The sequence below is a fragment of the Tachysurus vachellii genome, chromosome 5, assembly GCF_030014155.1.
Source record: "Tachysurus vachellii isolate PV-2020 chromosome 5, HZAU_Pvac_v1, whole genome shotgun sequence".
NCBI classification, from domain to species: domain Eukaryota; kingdom Metazoa; phylum Chordata; class Actinopteri; order Siluriformes; family Bagridae; genus Tachysurus; species Tachysurus vachellii.
In genome coordinates this window covers 584,979-608,189 of record NC_083464.1, presented here as the reverse complement: position 1 = coordinate 608,189, position 23,211 = coordinate 584,979, and the positions used below count along the sequence as shown (strand labels likewise).

The following is a 23,211-nucleotide window of genomic DNA, read 5'->3' as shown; positions in this document are numbered from 1 at the left end:
TTGACAGTGAAGTTTTCTGTGACTGAGAAATGTGTGTGATGTGTGTGGTGTGTGTGTGCGTGCGTGTGTGTGTGTGCGTGCGTGTGTGTGTGTGCGTGCGTGTGTGTGCGTGCGTGTGTGTGTGTGCTGTGTGTGTGCGTGCGTGGGTCCGTCCGTGCGTGTGTGATGTGTATGTGTGTGCTGTGTGTGTGCGTGCGTCCGTCTGTGCGTGTGTGTGATGTGTGCGTGTGTGTGTGCGTGCGTGCGCGTGTGTGATGTGTGTGTGCGTGCGCGCGTCCGTCCGTCCGTCCGTGCGTGATGTGTGTGTATGTGTGTGCTGTGTGCGTGCGTGCGTCCGTCCGTCCGTGCGTGTGTGATGTGTGTGTGTGATGTGTGTGTGTGTTGTGTGTGTGTGTGTGTGTGTGCGTGCGTCCGTCCGTGCGTGTGTGTGATGTGTGTGTGTGCGTGCGTGTGATGTGTGTGTGTGTTATGTGTGTGTGTGCGTGCGTGTGTGTGATGTGTGTGTGTGTGATGTGTGTGTGTGATGTGGTAAAGGAGTCTCCAGTGTGAGCTTTGTGTACGAGTTACAGGTGAAGCTGTAACTTCACGTTTTGTCAGACACACAGTTGTGTTTGAATAAAACTAAGATTACACGAAGTTAATTAAATTAGTAGAAATTTAACGTGACTACAGGCGTTACAGTGTAAGTCTTTCAGTGAGTGCGCGCGCGCGACTACGGGTCGCTGCTCCGCTTTGCGCGTGGCTCAGACGAGTCCAGTTTCTCACCTTGGCTCCCCCTCATCATATCCATCCCCCCGTCTCACCCTCCCTCCCCGAACTCTCCCCATCAGAGCGCGCAAGGCGAGACGCAGAAGAGAGAAACGGGCTCGAGCGGCGGAACGGTAACGATCTCGTGTGGTACCCCGGATTACACCGACAGAAATGTCTGGATATATCAATCTCTCCACTACTCACGAGTAACATAGAGGCACGTGCTCGCACACGTTACACACACACACACACACACACACACACACACACAGACGGAAAAGTTAAAGAGCAACGGAACGGACTGGCAAGAATTCGCGGTAAGGTTTCAGAATGAGTGCTCGCGCTGTGTGTGTGTGTGTGTGTGTGTGTGTGTGTGTGAGAGAGAGAGAGAGAGAGAGAGAGAGAGAAAGAGAGACAGAGAGAAAAAGAGAGAGAGAGAGAGAGAGGGTTCTTTAGATGGTTAATTATAAAATGATTATTAGTGCTAAATGTTAGAGATAGAATAATGCGGTGTTGTGCGCTGACACTGGAGACTCCTTCCATAAATATAACATAAACATAATTTACTCATTTTATCAGTGTGTGCTGTCTCTGTGAACGGTGTAGCTCCGAGTGCATTAATATAAACCTGTGTTAATGTTACAATTAATCAACACCGAGTGCAGTGGAGAAATGCAAGGCTTTATTTATCTCATTACTGTCAGTAAATAATACAAAATATAAGAAGAGCAATAATAAGCACGCGCATTACATTATTATTATTATTATTATTATTATTATTATTATTATTATTATGTGTTTACCTTGTCGAGGCTGTTGAGTCATGCACGGACAGGTGGCAGATCAAACACTGTGACATTTCCTGTTTTTTTTTTTTTTTTTCTTTTTTTTTCTACAAGGTCGCGAGAGCAGGGAATTTAATAACGGTAACAAAACGGGCTGAACTCTCAGTTTCCTGCCAGCGCGCGCTGCCAAACAAAGCAGCTCTGCTCAAGGGGAACAGCATAGCAGAGCGCGAGGTGTGTGTGAGTGTGTGTTTGTGTGTGAGTGTGTTGTGTGTGTGTGAGTGTGAGTGAGTGTTTGTGTGTGTGTTTGTGTGTGAGTGTGTGTGTGAGTGAGTGTGCTTGTGTGTGAGTGTGTGTGTATGTGTGTGAGTGAGTGTGTTTGTGTGTGAGTGTGTGTGTGAGTGTGTGTGTGTGTGAGTGTTTGTGTGTGTGTTTGTGTGTGTGTGTGTTTGTGTGTGTGTGTGTGTGTGTGTGTGTGTGAGTGTGTGTGTGTGTGAGTGAGTGTTTGTGTGTGTGTGTGTTTGTGTGTGTGATTGAGTGTGTTTGTGTGTGTTCCTATCCAGTGTTCCTATCACTGTTAAAGTCACATAAATCCAGATGCATATTACCTTCATTAATCACGAAAAAAAAACACCCATTAGGGGAGTATAACCACACACACACACACACACACACACACACACATACTGTATATATATATATATATATAGATATAGATATATATATAGATATATATATATATATATATGTATATATATATATATATATATAGATATAGATATAGATATAGATATATATAATATTTTCAATCTCCCATATCCAAACACAGTCTTTTGAACTCAGGAGGGAAACCACAAATAATTTTATCAAGTAGTCAAATACAGGCAAACATTTACGCACACACAGATGCACACGCAAACACATGCAGGCACACATACACACACACACACACACACATTTTTCAAGGTGCCAAGGTTTTCAATAACAGATTGAACCATTTAAAGAGAGCCTCTCTCTCTATTTTCATGAAACAGCACACCTTTTAACTTCAGCAGGGTAGCTTGAACTGCAGACACACACACACAAACACACACACTTCTGCTATTTTATTGTTGTCACCTGCTTGACCTCTACTGAGTTACCATATGCCACCACACCCACACACTTGTGCACCTACACACACACATACACACAAACACACATCTGGAGAGAATCTGGGTCTGGGACGTTAGAGTTTGGAGAAGCTGTAAAATCCAGAGAGTCAACAGACAGAGTAAGAAAAACAAGGACATAGAATTTAAAAAGAGAGACAGGCAGAAAATTGGCTAGAAAGAAAGAAAGAAAGAAAGAAAGAAAGAAAGAAAGAAAGAAAGAAGGGTTGAATGTAGGTGGGAGAAAAAAACGAGAGAGCAGGAGACCTTGCATATAAATAGAGACAGACAAATGAGCAATGCAAGAGAGAGAGAGAGAGAGAGAGAGAGAGCTATTAACAGAGCAGATTAATGATTATCATATAGATTTTCTTTGTAGTGGGAAATTATTGGTCAGTGTCCTGGTCCATGTCCTGTCTGTGTCCTTGTCAGTGTCCTGGTCAGTATCCTGGTCTGTGTACTGATCCGTGTAATGGTCAGTATACTGGTCCATGTCCTGGTCAGTGTCCTGGTTTGTGTACTGGTCAGTATCCTGGTCTGTGTACTGATCCATGTAATGGTCAGTGTCCTGGTCTGTGTCCTGGTCAGTGTCCTGGTCTGTGTCCTGGTCAGTGTCCTGGTCTGTGTACTGATCCGTGTAATGGTCAGTGTCCTGGTCTGTGTCCTGGTCAGTGTCCTGGTCTGTGTACTGATCCGTGTAATGGTCAGTGTCCTGGTCAGTGTCCTGGTCTGTGTCCCGGTCAGTGTCCTGGTCAGTGTCCTGGTCAGTACCCTGGTCTGTGTACTGATCCGTGTAATGGTCAGAGTCCTGGTCAGTGTCCTGGTCTGTGTACTGATCCGTGTAATGGTCAGTGTCCTGGTCTGTGTCCTGGTCAGTGTCCTGGTCAGTGTCCTAGTCTGTGTACTGATCCGTGTAATGGTCAGTGTCCTGGTCTGTGTCCTGGTCAGAGTCCTGGTCTGTGTCCTGGTCTGTGTCCTGGTCAGTGTCCTGGTCTGTGTCCTGGTCAGTGTCCTGGTCAGTATCCTGGTCTGTGTACTGATCCGTGTAATGGTCAGAGTCCTGGTCAGTGTCCTGGTCTGTGTACTGATCCGTGTAATGGTCAGTGTCCTGGTCTGTGTCCTGGTCAGTGTCCTGTTTCACCAGTTTGTTATTCTAATCTAAACATTCTGACAGGAAAATCAGACCTGGAATAGGGGATAAAAAATGAGTGAGGGAGAAGAAAGAGTGAAGAGAGAGCAATCAACATCAGATCATCTTCTACTTACAGAATTCACCTTTACTCTCTCTCTATCTCCCTACTTGTCTTTGTGCTATGCACCTTGGCTGTGTGTGTGTGTGTGTGTCTGCTGTGGTGTTTTTGTGTATGTGCGATATAAGTGAATTATAAGCAAACATAGTCCAAAACAATTACACATTACTGTCCATGACAGTCCTTTCCCGTTTCTTCAAGTCACTTGTTGCCCACAGAAACAAAACAAAACCTGACGCTTGTAAAGCTGCTTTGCCACAAACTAAAGGCTTCACAAATAAAACTGAACTGAACTGAACTCCAGTTTTACTCTTAACTTCTGTTGGTGGTCTCCTGCTCTGTATTAAAGTGATTTAGAGACTGTTCATCACAGGGGCTCCTGATTAACGTGATCTATAGGATAATGAGAGAAAAAGAGATGAGTGGTTTATATTACCATGAAGCTGTCTCATGGATTGTGGTGTTTCTTTGAGATGTGTACTGTCTGTGGGAAGTGGAGCTATTGGACTACTGCAAAGTTGTCTGAAGATTAGCAGCATCTGTCTCAAGGGATGAGTGCCATATTATTTCTGAGCAGTGCTAAAGGAAATGGCTTTGTGGTATTAGCATCACCTGGGCACAAACCTGGGCACAAACCTGGGCACAAGCCTGGGCACAAACCTGGGCACAAACCTGGGCACAAACCTGGGGATGTGGTAGCTTAGTGGTTAAAGTGTTATACTACAGACCAGAAGGTTAAGAGCTTAATCATCAATTGCTCAGTTGTGTAAAAGTGAGATAAAATGTATCTTGCTCCGGATGAGGATGTCTGCCTGTCTGTGAGTGAGAGTGAAGGTGAACTGGGTCTGACAGGAATTGTCAAGGTTCTGGCCAAAAGATCACAAATACTAACAAAGTCTTCTTTTAGTCTTTTTTGTTCTCACACTCTAATGAACATATGTAACTGATCTGTGTGATGAGGCTTGAAAGTGTTTTCAGTTTGCAACAGAAAGTGAATTTCCGTTCCTTATGTCCGAATGCTGGTCATTCGGTGATCTTTTCCTTTCCCTTTCTGTATGTGAGGAAAACCCCTTACATCTTGTGAACACTTGGTAGCATGCCTGTGGCAGACAAAATGATGATGTCATCAATAAAACCAATGACACGTTGTCACTGTCTTGGAGAGAAGAGGGAGTTTATACCACACAGCTGTTCATCATGTTTTTAAAGCTTTAACGGATGAGAAATTCTATATTTCTCCATATACCATCACATGGAGCTGCTTATTTATAGAGCAGAAGAGTAATGTTTATCGAGATATATCACAGTTACAGAGTTAAAGCTCCTGCAGTTGATACTAAATGTCCATCACTCTTTTGTACAAAAATGTCATGCTGTGAGCAGCAGTGAATCCATCGCCTGTGTACTGAGAAGTGACAGAGGGTAAGCTGTGCTTAGTGGGGGAGTGGCACCAGGCTGCAAGTCTATGGGACCCCTGGGGTGATGAAAAGACTTATTCTGTGCCTTTAGCCTTAATGAATTCTTTAGCATGATCCTGGTAAACGAGAGGAAATGAAAGTCTTTTCATCAGACCAGGGCTTTCAATATGGAAATTCCATTTAACTTCCTCTTGTGTAGTCCTATATTAGAGGTGCAACAGGCTATTTGGCACTCAGGTTCACAGTGTGTCTCTCAGTGTGTCTCTCAGTATGTCTCTCTCAGTGTGTGTCTCTGTGTATCTCTCAGTGTGTCTCTCAGCGTGTGTCTCTCAGCGTGTATCTGTGTCTCAGTGTGTCTCTCTCAGTGTGTCTCTGTGTATCTCTCAATGTGTCTCTCTCAGCGTGTGTCTCTCAGTGTGTCTCTGTGTCTCAGTGTGTCTCTCAGTGTGTCTCTCAGTGTGTCTCTCTCAGTGTGTCTCTGCATGTCTCATAGTGTGTCTCTCTCACTGTCTCTCTGTATCTCTGTGTGTCTCTGCATGTCTCTCAGTGTGTCTCTGTGTCTCTCTCAGTGTGTCACTCTCAGTATGTCTCTATTTGTCTCTATGTGTCTCTCTGAGTGACTCTTTGTGCCCCTCTCTGTGTGTCTCTGTGTCTCTCTGTGTATCTCTCTCTGTATTTCTGAGTGTGTCTCTCTGTGTGTCTCTGTGTTTCTCTGAGTGTGTTGCTCTCAGTGTCTCCCTCTGTGTCTCTGTGTCTGTCTCAGTGTGTCTCGGGGTATCTCTCTGTGTGTCTCTCTCCCTCTCAGGAAGGTGTGTGACATCAGTTGTTAGTTTTGCCTTAGTAATCACAGTAGTTCACACACACTCACACACACATGCACGCAGAGGTGATGGTGAATAAGTGTGTGCATTTGTAAGAGTGCTAGTGGATGAGACAGTCACACACACACACACACACACACACACACACACACACACACACACACACAAAGTTTAATGTTGCATTTCATTTCTGGTAAGTTACGCCTTTCACTTACACTTGCCAGCAATAGACCACATCTGTCTGTCTCACTCACACACAAAGAGAGAGAGATCATTTCTCCTTTTTTAGTCATCCAGTTACAGTCACCCTTCACCTTAATCCATTTCTGTCTTTCTTCCTGTCTCACTCCCTCATTTCCATCTCAGTTTATCTGTTGTGTCACACTTCATATCTCCCTCACTACCTTCTTTTGTCTTATTACTCACCTTTTCCATTGCTCTCTTTTAATATCTGTCTCCATCTTAGCTGAGAAGAGAACTGGCTGTTTCTGGCTTTCATAAACACTCACATGGTCTGGTTGTGTGTGAAATTGTTATGTGTGTGTGCTGTTTGTGTGTGTGTGTGTGTGTGTGTGTGTGTGTGTGTGTGTGTAAAAAGAGTAGGATTGATGGGGTTAGAAACAGTGTATGAAGTAATTGATTTAGTGATTGTTCCGGCATATTCAGAGATTGAGTGCACACACACGCACGCACGCACGCTCGCACACACACACACACGCACACACACACACACGCATGCAAGCACGCACGCACACACACAAAGAAGACTGTAGAAACATAGTGAATGTTAAACAACAACAATAAAAATCAAGCAGAAAAAGCTCTGTCATGTTCTGATGATTCTGATTAGTCAGAAGGTGTTGATTAGTTTTCTATAGCTGCAGCTCTGACAGTAGATCTGCACACCAAAAATATTATTGTGATGAACTTTATAAACGTCTTACGTAGCTACTTCATCAGTCCTGATGTTCTACCGCTGTCTAGAGTCTCGTCACCCGGTGGTCACCTTGCCAGGGATTGATCTTCATGGTCAGTCAGTGTCTCATGGGATTGTTGTGTATGAAGCCACCAGGAGACTGTCATGTCTTCTTCTGAACCAATGTTGTGTCAGTCAGCTGTATGTTCTGGTGTTTATCAGCAATCAGGTCTGTGCTGAACTCAGAGTTTACGATGACCCATTAGTTCCTCAGGAGCTCTTGGCTGCACTATTATAAACTGTTGTAGAAAGGACATTATTTACATTTACACTATTTACTGTAGAGTGTCACCTAAATGAGGATGAGGTTCACTTCTGAGTCTGGTTCCTTTCTTCCTCACCACCGTCACCTCAGACTTGATCATTAGGGAAAAATGTTAGAGACAATTAGTAACTACATTTAAAATGTTAAACTTTAAAATGTAAACTTTTACTTCTGTTTCTATACTTAAAGATGCTTTAAAAACAATGTAAATTCTTACAATCGCTATACAAATAAATTTAATTAAATTGAATTAATGCACTTTAGTATTTATTATATATAGTATTAATGTTTCTATAGCAACAGCTTAAAGAGACTTGCTTGGTAGATTTTCTACAACTCTATTGTGTTTGTAATCCATGACATGGTAAAGATTTCTGTAAGAAGATGTTTATTCTACATTTTCAGGCCAAAGATATTGTACTGTTTGTGATAATCTGACAAGATTTGTTGTAGAACATGTATCACAGATGTGGGAGGACTGAGCACTAGCACATCTCATGCCACATTTACCCATGATCCCTGTTACCTGTTACACAAATTTGTTTTGGATTTGATTTTGAATAGATATAATTGCCATTGTTCACAAAAGTATTCTCACCATTTATTATAGACTTTGTATAAACCTGTACAGCTCCAATGTTCCCTGGATATGTCTACAAGCTTTGCACATCTGGAGTCAGATCATTTTCTCGCTCATTATGACAGATCATCTCAAGCTCCATCAGATCATATGGAAAGCATCATTCACCTGTCATCTTCAGGTCTTTCTCGATGTTCCATGGAGTCTAGTCTAGGCTTCACAGTAGGGTTAGGATCACCCAGGTGTTGTGCAGTGTCTGTTTTTGGTGGTTGCTGCTGTTGTCCAAATTGTTCAGTTTTTTAGTCTTTTTCCACATTTCGAGTTTCCACATTCATTGTGTGCCTTTTAATGGCTTCTGTCTTGCCACTCTACCATGAGGGCCTGATTTATGGAGTGCTGCAGAGTTAGTTGTGTGTCCAACAGGCTCTCCTATTTCAGCATAGAACATTTGGAGACCTTTGAGGGTGAGTGTTGGGTTCTTTCTTACCTCCCTGACCTGAGGCCCCATTTGGAATATTTCAAATCAACTCAAACTTCAACAGTTGGACTGCGATGGAACTAAAGATGCATCTCAAGGCTAATTAAAGTAAACAGGATGCACCTGATAAGTTTGGAATAAGAAATTTCAGCTTATTAATTTTTTATTCATATGGACATTGTCATTATGGTTAAGTGTAGACTAAAGTGTGAAAATCACAGTGTTCAAAATCAAATCAACATGCAACAAGTAAAGAGGTTGTACTTTGTGACACATTAGCCATAAATTCACACTGCAGCACACACAGGTTTATTCCTCACTTAACAAATGCGTAGACTCACAATAATGAGTGTGATCCATGAACAGAAGAGTGCATGTGCGTCAGGTTCTTCTTCTGAATTGTGTTGATGTTCAGGTCAGTTTGTTATTTTTTTAAAGATGCACTTCTCCTCCAAATGTATGTGCAGGAATAAAAGTGGCCTCTCACTTGCATTGATATTCAACACACACACAATCACATGTCTCACACACACAAACGCAGTGCCAGGTCTTAACTGAGGCTCTATAGTGCACTTTCACGCTTTGTTACTCTTCCTGTAGCAGAATGAGGCTCAAACTGAACTCGATCGTCTGGTATAAACATTTAAACCTTAAAAGAAGACTTTAACATGACCTGATATACATATGATCATTGACTTAACATTGTTAAGTGTCAGTTATTAATATGTAAATTATTATTTTACTTTTATATTTAAAAAATATAAAAAATATTAATTCCTTTCACAGGACACGATAATTGTGGGATTAAAAAAAATTGTGGGATTGTCCTGAACCACTGCTGCAGAGACCACACCCACCCACATGACAGACTCCGCCCACTAACAGATCAGCAGATTGTCACACTTCTCCTCCTTTCAAATACGTTGTATTGTGTACAACATGAAAGACTTTTGTGAGCCTCTGTTGGTCTACTGGTTGGTGGGCATGGCTTTGGTGTTTCCGGAAGCCACCACCCATGATGTAAACCCTTTCTCTGTGCAAACATCCTCCCCTGAACCCTGTTATAGTGAATCGGGGTCTGCCCGCTACTGCATTCCAGAGTTTGTTAACGCAGCATTTGGTCAGGAAGTAAGTGTCTCGAGCACATGTGGCCGTCGCAGCTGTGAACAAACCCACCTGACAGATCTAAACTCTGCTCAGAACCTCACCTGCTGGCAGTCAGAGATGCTTCGGACAATACCATACAACGTCACACTCACCCTTTCACTAGGAAAGAAATTTGAAATCACTTACATTAGCTTAAATTTCTGTTCCGAGAAACCAGATTCAATGGCGATTTACAAAAGCATGGACTATGGACGCAGCTGGACACCATTTCAGTTTTATTCTTCTCAGTGCCGCCGAGTTTACGATCGCCTGAACCGGGCAGAAATCACCAAGCTCAACGAGCAGGAACCACTGTGCATGGAACTGCCCAACAGTGCTGACACCAGTAATGCCATCCTCGTTTTTAGCACACTGGATGGACGACCTTCAAGAACAAACTTCATCTCCAGCCCTGTTCTCCAGGATTGGGTCACTGTTACTGACATACGTGTGACATTTCACCGGCCAAAAATGATTAAAGACGTGCGAGAACCTGCCTACTTTTATGCAGTTTCAGATTTCCAGGTGGGCGGCAGATGTAAATGTAATGGCCACGCCCACAGATGTTTAAGGGACAAAGATGGGAAGATGGTCTGTGACTGCAAACACAACACAGAAGGACCCGAGTGTGACCGATGCAAACCGTTCCACTATGATCGTCCATGGCAGCGAGCTACACCCAAAGAAGCTAACGAGTGTCTGCGTGAGTCCTAACACAAGCACATGCACATCATGTAGATATTTTATACGTCTGTGTACACACTCACCTGCAGGTAGGAATATACTAGTATGAATTTGGAATTCATACTAGTGTTACAGACAGACAGACAGACAGACTGATAGACAGATAAACAGAAAGGACAACTAAACTTCACAGTACAAAGATTTGACCTTGCTACATAGAGAATAAAATGTGCAGTGTGTTAATTAAGTGACTATTTGGGTCCAAAGGTTAATGAATAAATTACAATTAAATTAAAACCTTCTGTGCTATATTGATGAAACAAACACAGTGATGTCCTGTGTGTGTGTGTGTGTGTGTGTGTGTGTGTGTGTGTGTGTGTGTGTGTGTACTGGGGATTGTTTGAATTGAATAAATTAATTATCTTTTTTAAAGAACCAAGCACCCCCACACACAAACACACACCCATACAAACACACACACACACATACACATACAAGCACACACACACACACACGCACACACACGCACACACACACACACACATCCAAACACATACACAAACAAACACACATACACATACAAAAACACACACATACAAACACACACACATACACATACAAATACACACACACATACAAACACACACAGACACAAACCCAAGCACCCCCCACACAAACACACACATATACAAACACATAGACACAAACAAACATACACAAACACACACATACATATAAACACACAAACATACACACACAAACGCATACAAAAACAAACACTCCCAAACACACAAACACCCACCACACAAACACCCCCCCACACACAAACACCGCCCAACGCACAAAATACTCCCCTCACACACAAACACCCCCACACAAACACCGCCCAACGCACAAAATACTACCCCCACACACAAACACCCCCACACACACAAACACCACCAGACACAAATACCGCCCCCACACAAACTCCGCCCCACACACAAACACCCCCCACACACACAAACACTCCCCTCACACACGAACACGCCCCCCACACAAACATTCCCCTCACACACAAACACCCCACACACACAGACACCCTCTCACACACAAACACCCCAAACACAAACAACGAACACACACATAAGATTTCCAGATAATAACCAACGCTACGGTTAAAAGTAGCTTCTACAATATAGTTGCAATGGGAACCAAGATGAGAATCAATACGTTTATGAGACAATGAGACTGAAGACATGAGTATCAGACATTTGTTGTACTCGTGCTGTGTGTAAAATTACAGTAAACTACATCATTTCTTCTACATAATGATAATGTTTTGTATTTACAGCATACGTTTTGTTTTCTTTGGGATTATTGGGGCATGTGATGGGGCATTGTTTCTCAGATGAGATCAGATGAGGAACAGGACAGTATTTATATTTAGAATAATTTAAAATTAAACGAATTTTTTAATATCAGGAAATAAGTTCCTTTTTCGAGGGAACTCAACGCTGTGTCAAAGCTGATGCTATGGGAAACGCTTCTGTGAGGATGTTGTGTCTGAAGCTCTGTGTACACACACGCCAATTTAATGACTCGGGAAGGACACGTGACGAAGTGATTACGCGTTAGTAAGTCCATATAAGGGCATCTACGGCACATTACTCCAGCTTCTTTGTCTGTCCTGTCAAGTGCAAGAAAAAAAAATACATACATATATATATAAATATATATATTATAATATAGGAGTTATATATAGGAGGAGTTATATATAATAAATATATATATATAACTCCTCAAGGTGGTGACACATGCTGTGTTTAAATTGAATTTAGATTGGCCTTAAGAGGAATTTAGTGGCATCCTTTCTAAGCCAGACTACTGATTTCTGAACTAAGCCTGTAGGCCACCTTCACGCAGGCAGCTGCCGTTTTCCCAGACCTCCATGCTGAGGTTTCAAGGTCTTGTGGAAATCCTTTTTCAGTACCTCTTTATTCCCCTGCAATGTTTGACTGTTTCAGGGAACCCAGGAGGTTGACAACACTCTCAGTCACCCAGGCAGCTCGAGAACCTCTGCCAGGTGTGTCTCAGTGGATCCTGGATACCGTAGAAAAGGTACAGGATCCAATTCACCTCCCGTCCTCTTTTTCAGGGTGTGTTGCCCAGAATCGTTGGCAAACACCAGGCAGTGTTCCTCCAAGAGGGACGTCTCTTACTTCTGAGGAAAGGAGTCATGGAACATGTTCCCCTCCCAGAGCGGGACTCCGGCTTTTACAGCCCATATTTCATTGTTCCATAGAAGGATGGGGGCTGCGTCCGATTTTGGACCCGCAGGCTCTGAACTGTACTCTGATGACTTACAAGTTCAAGATGCTTATGCTCAATGTTATTGTGTCCCAGATTAGTTCTGAGGACTGGTTTGTGATGATAGACCTTATTTCCACATAGGCATTTTGCCAGAGCACAGGAAGTTCCTCAGGTTCGCTTTTGGGGGCAAAGCTTACCAGTACTGTGTTCTTCCTTTTGGCCTAGCCCTTTCATCATGCACATTTATGAAGTGCATGGAACCACTGCGTCACCGTGGCAGCCGTGTACTGAATTGCCTGGATGACTGGCTGATTCTGGCCCAGTCTAAGGCCATGGTGGCCAGCCATTAAGATGTTGTGCTTGCCGTTATGAGGTCTCTAAGCCTCCGGTTGAACCCAAGGAGTTGTGTGCTTTCTTTTTCTCAGAGAACCACCTTTCTTGGTGTAGTTTGGGACTCCACCACGATGTGGGCACGTTTGTTCCCCGCTCGGGTGGCTCCCATCTTTCCAGCAATTAAAGCTATACAGCTAAGCAGAAGCCTCTCTGTCGCTGAGGCACAGAGAGTGCTCTGCCTCATGGCAGCAGCAGAAAATTTTATCCTTTTGGGTCTGGAACACATGAGGCCATTCCAGCTCTGGTACAGGGGTGTGGGCTTTCATCCTCGCAGACATCCCCTTATGTTCATAAGAGTTACGCGCTGTGCTCTTCGTACCCATTTTAAGTGTGGAATGACCCCGGTTTCAGGTTAATATAAAGATAATATAAAGATCTATATTTATATAATTTATATATTTATATTTATATTCAATATAAATCAGGGGGCAGACTTCCTGTCAAGGCAGGTGCTGAGGCCCCGGGAGTGGGGTCTCCACCCCAAGTGGTGGCGCGAGTCTGGGCCCTGGAACAGACATAGCCAAGACTCCGTCTGTATGCCATTCCCCCGGTAGCTCTGCTCCCGTAAGCTCTAGCCAGAGCGCACCATGACTAAGTCAGCCTTCTCCTAGTTGCTCCTCATTGGCCCTCTTGAGTTTGGTCCAGGGACCTAGTCTCCCTCCGGTATGGCACTCCCATCAGCAATCCTAAACCCCCGCACCAAGATGTCTGGCCCCTGAGGGGGACCAGTTCCTAGAGCCATGTGCTCTGAATTGGAAGATTTTTTTGCCTCTGGTGTGATAAAAGCTGTCAGGATCAAGTTCAGTGCCCAGTCGGTTCAGTGCTGGAGTTCCTGCAGTCATGCTTTTCTCTGGGCCTGTCCCCACCTGCTTTGAAGGTGTATGTGGCCACCATCGCTGCGAACCATGAACCTGTCTGCATGGTGTCAGCTGGCTGAGGCCTTCCTGCAGATCGCACCTTCCTTCCTGGGACCTTTCTGTGGTCCTGGAGGGGCTGCTGGTAGCCCCCTTTGAGCCCATAAAATCAGCCTCTGAGGAGTTTCTGACCCTGAAGATGGCTCTGCTCCTAGCCTTGGCCTCTCCAAAAAGAGTGGGAGATTTGCAGGCCCTGTCGGGATTTATCCCACCCTGGGTGTGTTATGTCCCTAAGGTGCCCCAGATGGTGGATTGTCCGATCATCCTGCAGGCCTACTGTCCCCTGCCTCATGAGTCGGCAGAACAGTAGAGGCTGCATTTTCTTTGCCCAATAAGAGCCTTGAGGACTTATGTCCACCGCTTGAGCTCGTGGCATAACTCCTCCTCCATTTTTGTCTGTTTTGGGAGCCGGAACAGAGGTAATCTGGTTTCCAAACAGCGCCTGGTGCACTGAGTAGTGGAGGCCATTACTCAGGCTTATGAGGCTTGCGGTTTTGCCTCGCCTCTCGGCATCAGTGCTCACTCCACTAGGGCTATCGCCTCGTTTAGTGCCTTAGCCAGATTTTATAATCCCACTCTCAGTGTTTGTAATGATTTATAATCCCACTCTCAGTGTTTATAATGATTTGTAATCCCACTCTCTGTGTTTATAATGATTTGTAATCTCACTCTCAGTGTCTATAATAATTTAAAATCCCACTCTCTCAAATCTAATCAAATCAAATTTTTCACATACACATACATACAGAGTACGACATGCAGTGAAATGTTTTTTGCATCTGTCCGGTATTCAAACATAAGGAATGCCATTTAGGATAAAAAATGTAACCAAAATGAGGTAGATAAATAAAAAAAAGTATAAACTATATAAAAAACTATATAAAATATGAAAATATAAGTAAAAATTAATGTATATCCATATACATAAATATACATAATTGCATGTGGTTTTAATTATTGTCCTTAAAGAGATATTGTGCAGTATGGTGTGTATAAAGTGTATAAAGTGGTACTGCGCTGTGCAAGTCCAGAGTTAAAGTGACAGACTAGAGTTAAAGTGACAGTCCAGAGTTAAAGTGTCATAGTGCAAAAAAGGTGTGCAGAAAAACAGTGAAGGGGAGGGGTCCAGTACTAGATCCAGATCCTGGGTATTTCCTGGTTTAAACTCCGAATGGCCTGCGGGAAGAAGCTTCTCCTCATTCTCTCTGTGTTAGCTTTCAAGGAGCAGAAGCATTTCCCTGAACGTAACAAAGAAAAAAGTCCATTGTCAGGATGGCTGAGATCCTTTACAATCTTCCTGGCCCTGGTCTGGCACCATGTGCTGTAGATGTCCTGGTCATGGAGCTCAGTGTGGATGGTAAGTTCAGCTGATCACACCACCCTCTGGAGGGCTTGCCTGTCCTGCATGGTGCTGTTACCGAACCAGGAAGTGATGCTACCTGTCAGGACACTCTCAATGGTGCAGGTGTAGAAAGTCTTTAGCACCTGAGAGGGTAGTTTGAAGTCCCTTAAGCATCTCAGATGGTACAGACGCTGCCAGGCCTTCTTCACCAGGGTGTCGATGTGACAGGACCTTGACAGGTCCTATGTGATGTGAACACCTAGGTACTGGAAACTGTCCACTCTCTCCACTGGAGTCCCGTTGATGGATAGCAGTTGGTATGACCGCTCCTGCTTTGTGCTGAAGTCCACTATCAACTCCTTAGTTTTGCTGACGTTCAGGAGAAGATTGTACTCCTGGCACCATCTCTCCATGCTTTTAGTCTCCTGTAGGTAGGCCGTCTCGTCGTTGTTGGAGATCAGGCCCACCACAACAGTGTCGTCAGCAAACTTGATGATAGTGGTGGAGTTGGAACTGGCCACACAGTCATAGGTGTACAGTGAGTACAGAAGGGGGCTCAGAACACAACCCTGGGGAGCTCCAGTACTGAGGGTGTGGGTGGATGAGGTGTGTTTGCCCACCCGCACAGCTTGTGGTCTGTCTGTCAGGAAGTTGGAGATCCATTGACACAGCGGCAGGCTGAGTCCCAGGACCTCCAACTTAGAGTTGAGCGTGGAGGGAATTATGGTGTTAAATGCTGAGCTGTAGACCACAAACAGCATTTTCTGCAGTCCAGGTGGCTCATCGTAGTGTGGAGAAGATGACGATGGTGTCCTCAGTAGAGTGGTTCTGGCGATACGCGAACTGTAGTGGATCAAGTGTGTCTGGTAGTGATGCAGTGATGAAGTCTCTTTGGGATTTCTTTGGGACAGGAACAATGGTGGACTGTTTGAAGCATGAGGGGACAACAGAATGTTCCAGTGAGAGGTTGAATATCTCAGTGAACACTGGTGCTAGCTGGTCAGCGCAGGCTTTCAGAGCCCAACCTGTGATGCCGTCTGGTCCTGCTGCCTTCTTGGTGTTCACTATCCTAAATGCCCTCCTCACGTCATGCTCCGAGATGGTGAACATGTTTACCTCTCCAGCTCTCTCAGCGTGCATGCTGTTTGTGCCGCTAGCGTCGCTAGCGTGGTTAGCTGCAGCCTCGAAGCGAGCTAAAAGATATTTAGCTTGTCTGCCAGAGAAGCGTCTGCATTCCCCATTCTAAAAGCTGGTGTTCTATAGTCCGTAATGTTCCTTAGTCCCTGCCACAGGCTCCTAGAGCCACCATGTTGGAACTGTGACTCTAGTTTCCACCCGTAGCACCACTTTGCTTCCTTCACCGCTCTGCGCACACTGTAAGATGCAGCCTTGTACTCGTCCATGTCCCCGGTGGCGAGTCCCGTGTTGTAGGCAGCAGAGTGGGATCTCAGTGCATAAACACTGTCAGTGTTTATAATGATTTGTAATCCCACTCTTAGTGTTTATATTGATTTAAAATCCCAATCTCTCAGTGTTTATAATGATTATAATCCCACTCTGTGTTTATGATGATTTATAATCCCAATCTCTGTGTGTATAATGATTTATAATCCCACTCTCTTGTGTTTATAATGATTATAATCCCACTCTGTGTTTATGATGATTTATAATCCCACTCTCTAAGTGTTTATAATGATTTGTAATCCCACTCTTATTGTTTATAATGATTTGTAATCCTACTCTCAGTGGTTATAATGATTTATTATCCCAATCCCTCTGTGTGTATAATGATCTCTCTCTCTTATCTCTCTCTCTCTCTCTCTTGCCTTTCTCTAGCCTGTAACTGTAATCTACATGCCCGGCGTTGCAGGTTTAACATGGAGCTATATAAGCTATCAGGACGGAAGAGTGGAGGTGTTTGTATGAATTGCAGACACAACACAGCTGGGCGACACTGTCACTACTGCAAAGAGGGTTACTACAGAGACATGAGCCGACCAATAACACACCGCAAAGCCTGCATAGGTAACCTAGTGTGTGTATGTGTGTGTTAGGGGTGGGGTTGGGGGCGTTGTGTGTTTGTGTTGTGTGTGTGTCTCATTGTTAAGGTGACATTGATGTTCAGTATATTTAGCATTTCTGAAGATTTTCACAAATTCACCAAATTCTTCAATATCATGCACAGTGCACACAGTTGATCTCTCTCTCTCACTCTTTTTTCTCTCTCTCTTTTCTCTCTCTCTCTTTCTCTCTCTCTCACACACACACACATGCTTCCACAAAAATGTAATATATACAGTACTTTAAAACTAAAAATAATTTGCAATATACTGAAGATATTACGATTTACAATTGTCTAGGTGTGATGTTACTAGCGTACCTGTTTCTGTACAGGTGTGTGATGATGTTACTAGCGTACCTGTTTCTGTACAGGTGTGTGATGATGTTACTAGCGTACCTGTTTCTGTATAGGTGTGTGATGATGTTACTAGCATACCTGTTTCTGTACAGGTGTGTGATGATGTTACTAGCGTACCTGTTACTGTACAGATGTGTGTGATGTTACTAGCGTGCCTGTTTCTGTATAGGTGTGTGATGATGTTACTAGCGTACCTGTTTCTGTACAGGTGTGTGATGTTACTAGCGTACCTGTTTCTGTACAGGTGTGTGATGATGTTACTAGCGTACTTCTGTACAGGTGTGTGTGATGTTACTAGTGTACCTGTTTCTGTAAAGGTGTGTGATGATGTTACTAGCGTACCTGTTTCTGTACAGGTGTGTGATGTTACTAGTGTACCTGTTTCTGTAAAGGTGTGTGATGATGTTACTAGCGTACCTGTTACTGCACAGGTGTGTGATGTTACTAGCGTACCTGTTTCTGTACAGGTGTGTGATGTTACTAGCGTACCTGTTTTTGTACAGGTGTGTGTGATGTTACTAGCGTACCTGTTTCTGTACAGGTGTGTGATGTTACTAGCGTACCTGTTTCTGTACAGGTGTGTGATGTTACTAGCGTACCTGTTTCTGTACAGGTGTGTGATGTTACTAGTGTACCTGTTTCTGTACAGGTGTGTGATGATGTTACTAGCGTACCTGTTTCTGTACAGGTGTGTGATGTTGTTACTAGCGTACCTGTATCTGTACAGGTGTGTGATGATGTTACTAGCGTACCTGTTTCTGTACAGGTGTGTGATGTTACTAGCGTAACTGTTTCTGTACAGGTGTGTGATGATGTTACTAGCGTACCTGTTTCTGTACAGGTGTGTGATGATGTTACTAGTGTACCTGTTTCTGTACAGGTGTGTGATGATGTTACTAGCGTACCTGTTTCTGTACAGGTGTGTGATGTTACTAGCGTACCTGTTTCTGTACAGGTGTGTGATGATGTTACTAGCGTACCTGTTTCTGTACAGGTGTGTGATGTTACTAGTGTACCTGTTTCTGTAAAGGTGTGTGATGATGTTACTAGCGTACCTGTTTCTGTACAGGTGTGTGATGATGTTACTAGCGTACCTGTTTCTGTACAGGTGTGTGATGATGTTACTAGCGTACCTGTTTCTGTACAGGTGTGTGATGATGTTACTAGCGTACCTGTTTCTGTACAGGTGTGTGATGTTACTAGCGTACCTGTTACTGTACAGGTGTGTGATGATGTTACTAGCGTACCTGTTTCTGTACAGGTGTGTGATGATGTTACTAGCATACCTGTTTCTGTACAGGTGTGTGATGTTACTAGCATACCTGTTTCTGTACAGGTGTGTGATGTTACTAGCGTACCTGTTTCTGTACAGGTGTGTGATGTTGTTACTAGCGTACCTGTATCTGTACAGGTGTGTGATGATGTTACTAGCATACCTGTTTCTGTACAGGTGTGTGATGATGTTACTAGCATACCTGTTACTGTACAGGTGTGTGTGATGTTACTAGCGTACCTGTTACTGTACATGTGTGTGTGATGTTACTAGCGTACCTGTTTCTGTACAGATGTGTGATGATGTCAGGATTGTACTTGTTTTCTGTCTTCTGGTAAAAAGTATGCAACGGCACATATAGGACTGGACAAGCACCATTAATAGCATATTCATTTTTCATTTCCTGCCTGGTCCTGCATACAAGACAGTGCCAAGCACACACACATACACACACACACACACACACACACACACACACACACACACACACACACACACACACACACACACACACAAAATACCAGAGCCTTTGTGGAAGTGTAAGTGTGAAGAATATAAATGAACAAGCTACTAATGCCAATCTCTCTCTCTTTCTTTCTTGCTCTCTCTCACATGTTCTTTGTCATTTGACATTTTTTAGCATGTGACTGCCACCCAGTGGGAGCTGCAGGTAAAACTTGTAACCAGACATCTGGGCAATGTCAGTGTAAAGATGGAGTGACTGGACTCACCTGTAACCGCTGTGCCAAAGGTTACCAGCAGAGCCGCTCACCTGTAGCCCCCTGCATCAGTGAGTCAGTGTGTGCATCTGTGTGTCTCTGTTCACCACATAAAATCCCAACCAGTAATCTGTTCTTCACCCTTCCTCAGAGATTCCTACTATTAATCCAACAGCAATGGTGAGCAGTACAGAGGGACCTGCAGGTTAGCACACACATACACACACACACACACACACACACACACACACCACACCATGTTTACACAGTTTATTTAAACACTACATCATGTAATTGTATAGTGGAGCAAAGTGTGTGTCTGTGTTCCATCTGTCCAGACTGTGAGTCCTACTGCAAACCAGCCAAAGGCAACCTGAAGATCAACACCAAGAAATACTGCAAGAAAGACTATGGTACAAAAGCAAACACAACACCAAAAATGACCTCTTACCACTGAACACTGTATGCACTTAACACCAGTGATATAAGTTCTGAAACTTTACACAGTGCTGTAAAATATTCTCTAATAAGAATATTCAGAGATGATCTGTCCATCTGAGGTCATAAGCAGAGGTGACCAGCTTCAGAAAGTTCAGTCAGTATTTATTTGGGGCACTTATGCAGCATCTGGTTATGCAGATTTATCTTGAGTAGAAGTGTCTGAGATGGAGTGTCACAGTAGAGCAACTCACCTTTAAACCTGGAAAAATTCAGGGACAGAAAATAAAGTTAATAATATTTTTTTTATTATTTCTGCCAAATATAATATCATAATTTAACTGAATAAAAGACTAATAACATGTTATATTAATGTGAAGATGAACTTATTATTGTTCCTCACCTGAACTGATATCAGGTCTGAATCTCTGCTCTGGTTTAGATTCTGTGTGTGACTCACGTTACCTCTGAATACCTCTTATGTCTATAAAGAATGACTATTGACTATAAAGAATGAAAAGAATCTTGTTTGTGTGTGTTTGTGTGTGTGTGTGTGTTTGAGTAGCCGTCCTGGTGAGTGTGTTGGACATGGAGACGGTGGGAGACTGGGCAAAATTTTCCATCAGCTTGGTGTCAGTGTATAAGAGCCGAGAGCCACTGAAGAGAGGCGAGAACGCACTGTGGGTTCACATGAAGGATTTGGCATGTAAATGTCCACGCATCCACATGGGGAAACGCTTCCTCATCCTGGGCTCTGGTGGGGGTGGAGCCAGTGCAGAGAGGGCGGGGCTTGTTGCAGATAAAAACAGCCTGGTCATACAGTGGAGGGACATCTGGACTCGACGCCTGCGCAAATTCCAGCGCAGGGAAAAAAAGGGCAAGTGCAGTGCTGCAGAACACAACCATGAAGTCTAACCTCCAATCCTGTGTGCGTGTGTGTGTGTGCGTGTGTGTGTGTGTGTGCGTGTGCGTGTGTGTGCGTGTGCGTGTGTGTGTGTGTGCGTGTGTGTGTGTGTGTGTGTGAGTGTGTGTGTGTGTGTGTGTGTGTGTGTGTATAGACTGTTGGTCAGCCTTCTGAAGGGACCGTTAAAAAGTAAAAGACTGATGCAGGAACCACGATTATTTCTCTCTCTCTCTCTCTCTCTCTCTCTCTCTCTCACACACACACACAGACACACACACACACACACACACACACACACACAGATGCTGCTCATTTTCAAACCTCAAACATTCATCATTATCATTCTTATGGGACTGAAGAAATTTCTAATGTTTTTAATATCTGTGTGTGTGTGTGCGTGTGCATGTGTGTGTGTGTGTGTTAGTTATACAGAATGTTAATATGAACTTCATTAAACAGGGGATGTGGTAGTCTAGTGGTAAAGGTGCTGGACTACCAATCGGAAGATTGTGAGTTTCATTCCCACATCCACCAGGCTGCCACCACTGGGCCCCTGAGCAAGGCTTTTAACCCTCAATTGCTCTGTTGTACAAAATGAGATAAAATGTAGGTCGCCGTGGATACGGGCATCTGCTCAGTGCTGGAAATGTAAATGTAAACAGACAAAGTAGATCAGTCAGTCTCATAACCACCTTTAAACACCCACGTGTTCTGGTCACCAATCTGCTGCATTCTCAAAAACATTCTGGAAATCTAGAACACGTCTCAGAACCCTGTTTTTCTGAACATTTTGGAAACAGCTAAGTTGCTGAAAACCTCCAAACACCAGCTGAGTTATAGAACCTCCTCAAAGAGTGAGATGAGTTTTTGAATGTTTTTAGTAGGACATCTATTTTGTGATTTCTACACCAGCTGAATTCTGGGAAACTTTCCAAAATGTCACCTGTTTTAGCTGCAATACATTTGCATGTCAGCTTGGCTCTAGAACAAAAAAGCAGAATGAGTCTGACAGCAACACCTTTGAACAGGAATGTGCTTCAAAGCAAATTCAGAACATTTAGAAGGTCAAGTTCTGAATATTAAAGTATTTCAACATTGAATGGAGCGCTTCAACATTTCAGTTTAGAACACGTTCTGAACATAAACAAAGTTTTATAACTTATATAGAGAGTCATATGGGGTCTAGAAAAATTCTGTGAATGTCAGGTGAGATCTTCTATGAAGTCTGTAGAGTTTTAGAACATGAATGTGGTCTATGTTCTACGGTGGATTCCTAGCATACCTTTTGACTCAATTTTAGATCAATTTTATTACGCAAACTGAATTCTTGTATTCTTTTAAAAATGCAGAGAGGGTCTAGAATGATTTTGAATATCACACTTTCAGATATTCTGCCTTTTTCTGCAGATTTCTGCAGTAATTATTGGTTTGTTCTGTAGGTCTGTTACCTGATTGGTCAGTTCATGTTCACCTGCACTGGTGCTGTAAATATCAATAAGTGTATCTTTGTTGTGTTTGTTGTTATAAAGTAACTGACTAGAGAGAAAGTGTTGCTCTTCCCACTGTGTGCGTGTGTGTGTGTGTGTGTGTGTGTGTGGGGAGACACACTTCCATCTCTCACTATTTTCACTGCCATGACCACTGACTGTTTAACCCACACCAATAAATTATTATTTAAAAATCTTTTTTAATTTTTATTATTCTTGCTGTGTGACGTGTGTGTGTTTGTGTGTGTATTGTGTGTTGTGTGTGTGTGTGTGTTTGCTCATACAGGACCTTTAAGCACAACAATTTGGACCAATTGCTAAGGTTAATCATAGCATACTCATGTCAAATGGCTGTGTGTGAGAGAGAGACTGTGTGTGTGTGTGTGTGTGTGTGTGTGTGTGTGTGTGTGTGTGTGTGTGTGTAGGACTGAAAGCAATTTGGTACCTGAATTTAATACAAATTCCACACTACACCTTTGCCCCCACACACACACACAAACACACACTAAAACACTGTCTGTCTATCTCTCACAGAACAGCCTCTAGCCTATAGATAGATAGATAGATAGATAGATAGATAGATAGATAGATAGATAGATAGATAGATAGATAGATAGATAGATAGATAGATAGATAGAAAGAACTTTATTGTCATTGCATTGTACAGGCACCCAGCAACGAAATGCAGTTTGGCATCTACCAGAAGTGCAAAATGTAGCAGTCGTG

General features: G+C 43.4%; 1 protein-coding gene across 2 annotated transcripts; it reads left to right on the top strand.

Annotated features, from left to right (window-relative positions):
* The first annotated feature begins 826 nt into the window (after nt 1-826).
* Nucleotides 827-22,677, top strand: ntn2 (netrin 2). Of its 2 annotated transcripts, XM_060869429.1 has the most exons (8): nt 827-1,067; nt 1,650-1,769; nt 9,261-10,323; nt 17,082-17,270; nt 19,578-19,727; nt 19,808-19,861; nt 19,995-20,069; nt 20,660-22,677. In XM_060869429.1, the coding sequence occupies exons 3-8, from the start codon at nt 9,414-9,416 to the stop codon at nt 21,007-21,009; spliced, it is 1,728 nt and encodes a 575-aa protein (XP_060725412.1). In that variant the 5' UTR covers nt 827-1,067; nt 1,650-1,769; nt 9,261-9,413; the 3' UTR covers nt 21,010-22,677. The 2 variants fall into 2 exon arrangements, with proteins under 2 accessions (XP_060725412.1, XP_060725413.1); XM_060869430.1 differs by lacking the exon at nt 1,650-1,769.
* Nucleotides 22,678-23,211: the final 534 nt, after the last annotated feature.